General features: G+C 45.1%; 1 protein-coding gene across 1 annotated transcript in view; it reads left to right on the forward strand.

The window, feature by feature from the left end:
• Positions 1 to 1,680: 1,680 nt before the first annotated feature.
• HHATL (hedgehog acyltransferase like) overlaps positions 1,681 to 13,171 on the forward strand; it is a 116,695-nt gene continuing 105,204 nt past the window's right edge. The window contains exons 1-3 of the mRNA XM_069729263.1: positions 1,681 to 1,807; positions 12,740 to 12,863; positions 12,958 to 13,025. Coding sequence (XP_069585364.1) covers positions 12,758 to 12,863; positions 12,958 to 13,025 — 174 coding nt within the window. The 5' untranslated portion in view covers positions 1,681 to 1,807; positions 12,740 to 12,757. The remainder of the gene's footprint in view (positions 1,808 to 12,739; positions 12,864 to 12,957; positions 13,026 to 13,171) is intronic.

Genomic DNA, 13,171 nt, shown 5'->3' on the forward strand with positions numbered 1-13,171 from the left:
ACTGATACATTGTAACAACCCACCAGCCCGGACCCCAGACTGATCCATGTTACCTGCACTGATACATTGTAACAACCCACCAGCCCGGACCCCAGACTGGAACATGTTACCTGCACTGATACATTGTAACAACCCACCAGCCCGGACCCCAGACTGATCCATGTTACCTGCACTGATACATTGTAACAACCCACCAGCCGGGACCCCAGACTGATACATGTTACCTGCACTGATACATTGTAACAACCCACCAGCCCGGACCCCAGACTGATCCATGTTACCTGCACTGATACATTGTAACAACCCACCAGCCCGGACCCCAGACTGATACATGTTACCTGCACTGATACATTGTAACAATCCACCATCCCAGACTGATACATGTTACCTGCAATGATACATTGTAACAACCCACCAGCCCGGACCCCAGACTGATCCATGCTACCTGCACTGATACATTGTAACAACCCACTAGCCCGGACCCCAGACTGATCCATGTTACCTGCAATGATACATTGTAACAACCTCTCAGCCCGGACCCCAGACTGATCCATGCTACCTGCACTGATACATTGTAACAACCCACTAGCCCGGACCCCAGACTGATCCATGTTACCTGCGCTGATACATTGTAACAACCCACCAGCCCGGACCCCAGACTGATCCATGCTACCTGCACTGATACATTGTAACAACCCCTCAGCCCGGACCCCAGACTGATCCATGTTACCTGCACTGATACATTGTAACAACCCCTCAGCCTGGACCCTAGACTGAAACCCACCAGCCCAGACCCCAGGCTGATCCAAGTTACCTGCACTGATACATTGTAACAACCCACTAGCCCGGACCCCAGACTGATCCATGTTACCTGCAATGATACATTGTAACAACCTCTCAGCCCGGACCCCAGACTGATCCATGCTACCTGCACTGATACATTGTAACAACCCACCAGCCCGGACCCCAGACTGATACATGTTACCTGCGCTGATACATTGTAACAACCCACCAGCCCGGACCCCAGACTGATCCATGCTACCTGCACTGATACATTGTAACAACCCCTCAGCCCGGACCCCAGACTGATCCATGTTACCTGCACTGATACATTGTAACAACCCCTCAGCCTGGACCCTAGACTGAAACCCACCAGCCCAGACCCCAGGCTGATCCAAGTTACCTGCACTGATACATTGTAACAACCCCTCAGCTCGGACCCCAGACTGATACATGTTACCTGCACTGACACATTGTAACAACCCCTCAGCTGTTATATGAACTGAGTATAGACTTAAACATTATATTTGCTGACAGTAATCACAGGATATGTTGCAGAACTTCTCTTCTTGGCTTGTGTGTCAGGGGGTCCTAGTTCATTTTAATAGCTGTGTGACCCCATAACACATGCTGCCACCATGGTGAGTATGCCCCTGACACTTGTTGAGGGTTCTGGTTGAGCCCCCCTACAGCCAATGAGTATAATCCCCCCTCCCCCAGTCATAGCCTGATGTCAGTGGGGTCCTGGGCTATATGAGGGGAGCAGCCATCTGACCCCCAATGTATCTGCTCCCTTGTGCACCTGGCAGTGCTCCTCAGCCCCTCTGCAGCCATTGTGTGTGACAGGCGACCCCTGCACCATCCCATCCCTGCACCATCCCACGCCAGCCTCCCACATCCATCTAAACTTACTTGTGAGACCCTGAGGCAGTCACACCCTGGATCCAGGGGTCCCTCTCTCCTGACTCTTCCCTGCTGGACTCTGCTGCCTTCATCCATCCTGGGCTCCCACATTCTGCACCTCAAGGTCAGTGATAAGGGGGGGGACCCTCAATAATGGAGCATTGTGTCCAGCCTTGATTAGCATTGCACAGCCTGTCACATGGGGGCAGTGGGCTTCATGCCCCTCTTTATACCACCCAGGGTCCTGTACACTGGAGCAGAATACTGATTTGTGCACTGCAGAGCTCTGAGATTACATTGCTTTGTGGGATATTATGTCACATTGTCTTATAATAGCTCTGGATACAGTAGAACAGCACAGAGTGAGACTTCATCATTGATACATTGTTACATTTCACAGTAAATAAATACATAGGAAAGTAAAAGACTCCCCTTCCTCCAGCTCTTCTCTGTAGGTTACTGGTGGATGATACATTGTAGCAGAATATCCTGCTGATCATACAATGGATCAGTGTGGTGGGTTGTGGATTTTGCTGCAGACCCCATGCACTGCAGTGACTGCGCTATTAATGGAAAGAGATGAAGAACACAACACAGCTGAATTAGCTGCCACCAGCATTGCTGACATTACAAAGTGCCAGCAGTAACCCAGCACCAACTGCACCCAGCACAGCCCCTGCAGCACCTCTTCACTCTGCAGTCTGTACATGAAGGCTATAGTGTCATACCACCCACCACCACCAGGGGAGCTATAGCAGCTGCTGTCATAGGCTTAAAGGGAAAGTCTAGTATTCCATTTCTGTCCATATTTTGGGGGATCCTGAGTGCACGAAGCCCCTCTGCTGAGATCCCATCATATAAGTAAAAATCCACATCGATAGTCTTCCATTAATTTCAGTGAAAATCTCACAAACGTTTAATCGATTGGAGTTTCAAACAGATGAGCCGATACTTTTGGAAAAATATAACCAGGAGTGAGTAGGATAGGTTAGAAAAAAAAGTTAGTAATTAATGAATTTTCATAAACGCATGCAAGAATAAATTTATTTCTAGAATCCTACAAGCCATAAACCCTGATACATATCCACTGCCCGCCACCATGGCTCTGCCCTAAAGAGTCCCCGCATAGCATTGGCCTAAGAAAGTCAAGAATCCCAACCCGGTCTCCATGTTTCCCTCCACTTGCTAATGATAGGGTAAAAGCCTGACCAATGTAGATAAGATACAAGACAGAGAAGGAGCAGAATGTAGAGTAATGTGTGCAGCGCCCCAGTATGTGTGCCCCCCAGAGCCGCCATGTTATCAGCAAGAAGCAGGAGCAAAGACAAGTGATGGGCAGGGAGGGTAAGAAAGAGATCACCAAGAAAATGATCCACGCACGTAATAAACACTAAAAATATTTCCAAACACATGTGCTGGGACCCTGCCGAGACCCCGGGGAAGGACACAAATACACGTGAGGACCACTGCCATATATACACGTGAGGACCGCTGCCATATATACACGTGAGGACCGCTGCCATATATACACGTGAGGACCGCTGCCATATATACACGTGAGGACCGCTGCCATATATACACGTGAGGACCGCTGCCATATATACACGTGAGGACTGCTGCCATATATACACGTGAGGACCGCTGCCATATATATACACGTGAGGACCGCTGCCATATATACACGTGAGGACCGCTGCCATATATACACGTGAGGACCGCTGCCATATATACACGTGAGGACCGCTGCCATATATATACACGTGAGGACCGCTGCCATATATACACGTGAGGACCGCTGCCATATACACACACGTGAGGACCGCTGCCATATATACACGTGAGGACCGCTGCCATATATACACGTGAGGACCGCTGCCATATATACACGTGAGGACCGCTGCCATATATACACGTGAGGACCGCTGCCATATATACACGAGGACCGCTGCCATATATACACGTGAGGACCGCTGCCATATATACACGTGAGGACCACTGCCATATATACACGTGAGGACCGCTGCCATATATACACGTGAGGACCGCTGCCATATATACACGTGAGGACCGCTGCCATATATACACGAGGACCGCTGCCATATATACACGTGAGGACCGCTGCCATATATATACACGTGAGGACCGCTGCCATATATACACGTGAGGACCGCTGCCATATATACACGTGAGGACCGCTGCCATATATACACGTGAGGACCGCTGCCATATATATACACGTGAGGACCGCTGCCATATATACACGTGAGGACCGCTGCCATATACACACACGTGAGGACCGCTGCCATATATACACGTGAGGACCGCTGCCATATATACACGTGAGGACCGCTGCCATATATACACGTGAGGACCGCTGCCATATATACACGTGAGGACCGCTGCCATATATACACGAGGACCGCTGCCATATATACACGTGAGGACCGCTGCCATATATACACGTGAGGACCACTGCCATATATACACGTGAGGACCGCTGCCATATGTATACGTGAGGACCACTGCCATATATACACGTGAAGACCGCTGCCATATATACACGTGAGGACCGCTGCCATATATATACGTGAGGACCACTGCCATATATACACGTGAGGACCGCTGCCATATATACACGTGAGGACCGCTGCCATATATACACGTGAGGACCGCTGCCATATATACACGAGGACCGCTGCCATATATATATATATATACACGTGAGGACCGCTGCCATATATACACGTGAGGACCACTGCCATATATACACGTGAGGACCGCTGCCATATATACACGTGAGGACCACTGCCATATATACACGTGAAGACCGCTGCCATATATACACGTGAGGACCGCTGCCATATATATACGTGAGGACCGCTGCCATATATACACGAGGACCGCTGCCATATATATATATATATATATATATATACACGTGAGGACCGCTGCCATATATACACGTGAGGACCGCTGCCATATATACACGTGAGGACCGCTGCCATACATACACGTGAGGACCGCTGCCATATATATACATGAGGACCGCTGCCATATATACACGTGAGGACCGCTGCCATATATACACGTGAGGACCGCTGCCATACATACACGTGAGGACCGCTGCCATATATACACGTGAGGACCGCTGCCATATATACACGTGAGGACTGCTGCCATATATATACGTGAGGACCGCTGCCATACATACACGTGAGGACCGCTGCCATACATACACGTGAGGACCGCTGCCATATATACACGAGGACCGCTGCCATATATACACGTGAGGACCGCTGCCATATATACACGTGAGGACCGCTGCCATATATACACGTGAGGACCGCTGCCATACATACACGTGAGGACCGCTGCCATACATACACGTGAGGACCGCTGCCATATATATACGTGAGGACCGCTGCCATATATATACGTGAGGACCGCTGCCATATATACACGTGAGGACCGCTGCCATATATACACGTGAGGACCGCTGCCATATATATACGTGAGGACCGCTGCCATATATACACGTGAGGACCGCTGCCATATATACACGTGAGGACCGCTGCCATATATACACGTGAGGACCGCTGCCATATACACACGTGAGGACCGCTGCCATATACACACGTGAGGACCGCTGCCATATACACACGTGAGGACCGCTGCCATATATACACGTGAGGACCGCTGCCATATATACACGAGGACCGCTGCCATATATATATATATATATATATATACATACACGTGAGGACCGCTGCCATATATATACACGTGAGGACCGCTGCCATATACACACGTGAGGACCGCTGCCATATATACACGTGAGGACCGCTGCCATATATACACGAGGACCGCTGCCATATATATATATATATATATATATATATATACACACGTGAGGACCGCTGCCATATACACACGTGAGGACCGCTGCCATATATACACGTGAGGACCGCTGCCATATATACACGAGGACCGCTGCCATATATATATATATATATATACACACGTGAGGACCGCTGCCATATATACACGAGGACCGCTGCCATATATATATATATATATATATATATATATATATATATATACATACACGTGAGGACCGCTGCCATATATATACACGTGAGGACCGCTGCCATATATACACGTGAGGACCGCTGCCATATATACACGTGAGGACCGCTGCTATATATACACGTGAGGACCGCTGCCATATATATACACGTGAGGACCGCTGCCATATATACACGTGAGGACCGCTGCCATATACACACACGTGAGGACCGCTGCCATATATACACGTGAGGACCGCTGCCATATATACACGTGAGGACCGCTGCCATATATACACGTGAGGACCGCTGCCATATATACACGTGAGGACCGCTGCCATATATACACGAGGACCGCTGCCATATATATATATATATATACACGTGAGGACCGCTGCCATATATACACGTGAGGACCACTGCCATATATACACGTGAGGACCGCTGCCATATGTATACGTGAGGACCACTGCCATATATACACGTGAAGACCGCTGCCATATATACACGTGAGGACCGCTGCCATATATATACGTGAGGACCGCTGCCATATATACACGAGGACCGCTGCCATATATATATATATATATATATATATATATATATATATATATACACGTGAGGACCGCTGCCATATATATATATATATATACACGTGAGGACCGCTGCCATATATACACGTGAGGACCACTGCCATATATACACGTGAGGACCGCTGCCATATGTATACGTGAGGACCACTGCCATATATACACGTGAAGACCGCTGCCATATATACACGTGAGGACCGCTGCCATATATATACGTGAGGACCGCTGCCATATATACACGAGGACCGCTGCCATATATATATATATATATATATATATATACACGAGGACCGCTGCCATATATATATATATATATACACGTGAGGACCGCTGCCATATATACACGTGAGGACCACTGCCATATATACACGTGAGGACCGCTGCCATATATACACGTGAGGACCGCTGCCATATATACACGTGAGGACCGCTGCCATACATACACGTGAGGACCGCTGCCATATATATACATGAGGACCGCTGCCATATATACACGTGAGGACCGCTGCCATATATACACGTGAGGACCGCTGCCATACATACACGTGAGGACCGCTGCCATATATACACGTGAGGACCGCTGCCATATATACACGTGAGGACTGCTGCCATATATATACGTGAGGACCGCTGCCATACATACACGTGAGGACCGCTGCCATACATACACGTGAGGACCGCTGCCATATATACACGAGGACCGCTGCCATATATACACGTGAGGACCGCTGCCATATATACACGTGAGGACCGCTGCCATATATACACGTGAGGACCGCTGCCATATATACACGTGAGGACCGCTGCCATACATACACGTGAGGACCGCTGCCATACATACACGTGAGGACCGCTGCCATATATATATACGTGAGGACCGCTGCCATATATATACGTGAGGACCGCTGCCATATATACACGTGAGGACCGCTGCCATATATACACGTGAGGACCGCTGCCATATATATACGTGAGGACCGCTGCCATATATACACGTGAGGACCGCTGCCATATATACACGTGAGGACCGCTGCCATATATACACGTGAGGACCGCTGCCATATACACACGTGAGGACCGCTGCCATATACACACGTGAGGACCGCTGCCATATACACACGTGAGGACCGCTGCCATATATACACGTGAGGACCGCTGCCATATATACACGAGGACCGCTGCCATATATATATATATATATACAGTGGGGCAAAAAAGTATTTAGTCAGTCAGCAATAGTGCAAGTTCCACCACTTAAAAAGATGAGAGGCGTCTGTAATTTACATCATAGGTAGACCTCAACTATGGGAGACAAACTGAGAAAAAAAAATCCAGAAAATCACATTGTCTGTTTTTTTAACATTTTATTTGCATATTATGGTGGAAAATAAGTATTTGGTCAGAAACAAAATTTCATCTCAATACTTTGTAATATATCCTTTGTTGGCAATGACAGAGGTCAAACGTTTTCTGTAAGTCTTCACAAGGTTGCCACACACTGTTGTTGGCATGTTGGCCCATTCCTCCATGCAGATCTCCTCTAGAGCAGTGATGTTTTTGGCTTTTCGCTTGGCAACACGGACGTTCAACTCCCTCCAAAGGTTTTCTATAGGGTTGAGATCTGGAGACTGGCTAGGCCACTCCAGGACCTTGAAATGCTTCTTACGAAGCCACTCCTTTGTTGCCCTGGCGGTGTGCTTTGGATCATTGTCATGTTGAAAGACCCAGCCACGTTTCATCTTCAATGCCCTTGCTGATGGAAGGAGGTTTGCACTCAAAATCTCACGATACATGGCCCCATTCATTCTTTCATGTACCCGGATCAGTCGTCCTGGCCCCTTTGCAGAGAAACAGCCCCAAAGCATGATGTTTCCACCACCATGCTTTACAGTAGGTATGGTGTTTGATGGATGCAACTCAGTATTCTTTTTCCTCCAAACACGACAAGTTGTGTTTCTACCAAACAGTTCCAGTTTGGTTTCATCAGACCATAGGACATTCTCCCAAAACTCCTCTGGATCATCCAAATGCTCTCTAGCAAACTTCAGACGGGCCCGGACATGTACTGGCTTAAGCAGTGGGACACGTCTGGCACTGCAGGATCTGAGTCCATGGTGGCGTAGTGTGTTACTTATGGTAGGCCTTGTTACATTGGTCCCAGCTCTCTGCAGTTCATTCACTAGGTCCCCCCGCGTGGTTCTGGGATTTTTGCTCACCGTTCTTGTGATCATTCTGACCCCACGGGGTGGGATTTTGCGTGGAGCCCCAGATCGAGGGAGATTATCAGTGGTCTTGTATGTCTTCCATTTTCTAATTATTGCTCCCACTGTTGATTTCTTCACTCCAAGCTGGTTGGCTATTGCAGATTCAGTCTTCCCAGCCGGGTGCAGGGCTACAATTTTGTTTCTGGTGTCCTTTGACAGCTCTTTGGTCTTCACCATAGTGGAGTTTGGAGTCAGACTGTTTGAGAGTGTGCACAGGTGTCATTTTATACTGATAACAAGTTTAAACAGGTGCCATTACTACAGGTAATGAGTGGAGGAAAGAGGAGACTCTTAAAGAAGAAGTTACAGGTCTGTGAGAGCCAGAAATCTTGATTGTTTGTTTCTGACCAAATACTTATTTTCCACCATAATATGCAAATAAAATGTTAAGAAAACAGACAATGTGATTTTCTGGATTTTTTTTTCTCAGTTTGTCTCCCATAGTTGAGGTCTACCTATGATGTAAATTACAGACGCCTCTCATCTTTTTAAGTGGTGGAACTTGGACTATTGCTGACTGACTAAATACTTTTTTGCCCCACTGTATATATATATATATACATACACGTGAGGACCGCTGCCATATATACACGTGAGGACCGCTGCCATATATACACATGAGGACCGCTGCCATATATATATATATATATACGTGAGGACCGCTGCCATATACACACGTGAGGACCGCTGCCATATATACACGTGAGGACCGCTGCCATATATACACATGAGGACCGCTGCCATATATATATATATATACGTGAGGACCGCTGCCATATACACACGTGAGGACCGCTGCCATATATACACGTGAGGACCGCTGCCATATATACACGTGAGGACCGCTGCCATATATACACGTGAGGACCGCTGCCATATATACACGTGAGGACCGCTGCCATATACACACGATGCCCATTCAATGATTGTATAGAATAGACGATAATTAGGAAACGAGGGATCCTAGATATACTCAACACTCCAATATGAAACCTTATAAAAAGAGACTTTACTGTATACAATGTATATCGTATTGACTAATTTTTGTCAAAAATATATTTGTCATAATATTGTCCTACATCTACACACGTATCTACTACAGTACTGCTCCTATATGCAAGAATATAACTACTATAATACTGCCCCTATGTACAAGAATATAACTACTATAATACTGCTCCTATGTACAAGAATATAACTACTGTAATACTGCTCCTATATGCAAGAAAATAACTACTATAATACTGCACCTATGTACAAGAATATAACTACTATAATACTGCCCCTATGTACAAGAATATAACTACTATAATACTGCTCCTATGTACAAGAATATAACTTCTATAATACTGCTCTCTATATACAGTACAGACGAAAAGTTTGGACACACCGTCTCATTTAAAGATTTTTCTGTATTTTCATGACTATGAAAATTGTACATTCACACTGAAGGCATCAAAACTATGAATTAACACATGTGGAATTATATACTTAACAAAAAAGTGTGAAACAACTGAAATTATGTCATATTCTAGGTTCTTCAAAGTAGCCACCTTTTTCTTTGATGACTGCTTTGCACACTCTTGGCATTTTCTTGATGAGCTTCAAGAGGTAGTCACCGGGAATGGTTTTCACTTCACATGTGTGCCCTGTCAGGTTTAATAAGTGGGATTTCTTGCCTTATAAATGGGGTTGGGACCATCAGTTGTGTTGAGCAGAAGTCTGGTGGATACACAGCTGATAGTCCTACTGAATAGACTGTTAAAATTTGTATTATGGCAAGAAAAAAGCAGCTAAGTAAAGAAAAACGAGTGGCCATCATTACTTTAAGAAATGAAGGTCAGTCAGTCTGAAAAAATTGGGAAAACTTTGAAAGTGTCCCCAAGTGCAGTGGCAAAAACCATCAAGCGCTACAAAGAAACTGACTCATATGAGGACCTCCCCAGGAAAGGAAGACCAAGAGTCACCTCTGCTTCTGAGGATAAGTTTATCCGAGTCACCAGCCTCAGAAATCGCAGGTTAACAGCAGCTCAGATTAGAGACCAGGTCAATGCCACACAGAGTTCTAGCAGCAGACACATCTCTACAACAACTGTTAAGAGGAGACTTTGTGCAGCAGGTCTTCATGGTAAAATAGCTGCTAGGAAACCACTGCTAAGGACAGGCAACAAGCAGAAGAGACTTGTTTGGGCTAAAGAACACAAGGAATGGACATTAGACCAGTGGAAATCTGTGCTTTGGTCTGATGAGTCCAAATTTGAGATCTTTAGTTCCAACCACCGTGTCTTTGTGCGACGCAGAAAAGGTGAACGGATGGACTCTACATGCCGGGTTCCCACCGTGAAGCATGGAGGAGGAGGTGTGATGGTGTGGGGGGGCTTTGCTGGTGACACTGAGGGGGATTTATTCAAAATTGAAGGCATACTGAACCAGCATGGCTACCACAGCATCTTGCAGCGGCATGCTATTCCATCCGGTTTGCGTTTAGTTGGACCATCATTTATTTTTCAACAGGACAGTGACCCCAAACACCTCCAGGCTGTGTAAGGGCTATTAGAACAAGAAGGAGAGTGATGGGGTGCTACTCCAGATGACCTGGCCTCCACAGTCACCAGACCTGAACCCAATCCAGATGGTTTGGGGTGAGCTGGACCGCAGAGTGAAGGCAAAAGGGCCAACAAGTGCTAAGCATCTCTGGGAACTCCTTCAAGATTGTTAGAAGACCATTCCCGGTGACTACCTCTTGAAGCTCATCAAGAGAATGCCAAGAGTGTGCAAAGCAGTCATCAAAGCAAAAGGTGGCTACTTTGAAGAACCTAGAATATAAGACATAATTTCAGTTGTTTCAGACTTTTTGTTAAGTACATAATTCCACAGGGGTTAATTCATAGTTTTGATGCCTTCACTGTGAATGTACAATTTTCATAGTCATGAAAATACAGAAAAATCTTTAAATGAGAATGTGTGTCCAAACTTTTGGTCTGTACTGTACAAGAATATAACTACTATAATACTGCCCCTATATGCAAGAATATAACTACTATAATACTGCCCCTATATGCAAGAATATAACTACTATAATACTGACCCTATGTACAAGAATATATCTACTATAATACTGCTCCTATGTACAAGAATATAACTACTATAATACTGCCCCTATATGCAAGAATATAACTACTATAATACTGCTCCTATGTACAAGAATATAACTACTATAATACTGCTCCTATGTACAAGAATATAACTAATATAATACTGCTCCTATGTACAAGAATATAACTACTGTAATACTGCTCCCATGTACAAGAATATAACTACTATAATACTGCCCCTATGTACAAGAATATAACTACTATAATACTGCTCCTATGTACAAGAATATAACTACTATAATACTGCTCCTATGTACAAGAATATAACTACTATAATACTGCCCCTATGTACAAGAATATAACTACTATAATACTGCTCCTATGTACAAGAATATAACTACTATAATACTGCTCCTATGTACAAGAATATAACTACTATAATACTGCTCCTATGTACAAGAATATAACTACTATAATACTGCTCCTATGTACAAGAATATAACTACTATAATACTGCTCCTATGTACAAGAATATAACTACTATAATACTGCTCCTATGTACAAGAATATAACTACTATAATACTGCCCCTATGTACAAGAATATAGCTACTATAATACTGCTCCTATATGCAAGAATATAACTACTATAATACTGCCCCTATGTACAAGAATATAACTACTATAATACTGCCCCTATGTACAAGAATATAGCTACTATAATACTGCCCCTATGTACAAGAATATAACTACAATAATACTGCCCCTATGTAAAAGAATATAACTACTATAATACTGCCCCTATGTACAAGAATATAACTACTATAATACTGCCCCTATGTACAAGAATATAAGTACTATAATACTGCTCCTATGTACAAGAATATAACTACTATAATACTGCTCCTATGAACAAGACTATAACTATTATACTGCCATTTTTTTAGAATCTATTGATATTGAATAGGTCGGAGATCCTTCCCATCTCGGTATCGCGTTTACGGTATATATTCTTAGCTGAGTGACAGTATTCTTCCATTTGTAGAGTTGATTTGTCGCCACTATGGGGATTAAGACGGCATTACCGCACTATGAGCTCGGCTTCTACGCTCTGGTCCTGAGCTGCGCTCTCGCCTACTCTATGAATGGCATCTTTGAAGCCTCTCGAGGTATGGCGTGTTTTTTTTTATTAATGTGACTACATTGGGGGAGATTATTATATATGAGGCTGATTGCTATTTATGTCGTATTATTTTTTTTCAGATAACATGAATCGGAAATCATTCAAAGAGAACGTCAAATCTGGCTGGTATTACTTTGGGAGAAAAATGGTGAGAGAAAGTAATGATTGAGGCCGATAGCAATAATAACAGCGCCACCTCGTGGCCTTTTATACTACTACAAGTCCTTTATGCAAGTAACCCCATAACTATAATGGCGGCCATTGCTCCGGTCACCCAGCTTTCCCCACCTCCTG

The sequence above is a fragment of the Ranitomeya imitator genome, chromosome 6 (assembly GCF_032444005.1).
Source record: "Ranitomeya imitator isolate aRanImi1 chromosome 6, aRanImi1.pri, whole genome shotgun sequence".
NCBI lineage: Eukaryota > Metazoa > Chordata > Amphibia > Anura > Dendrobatidae > Ranitomeya > Ranitomeya imitator.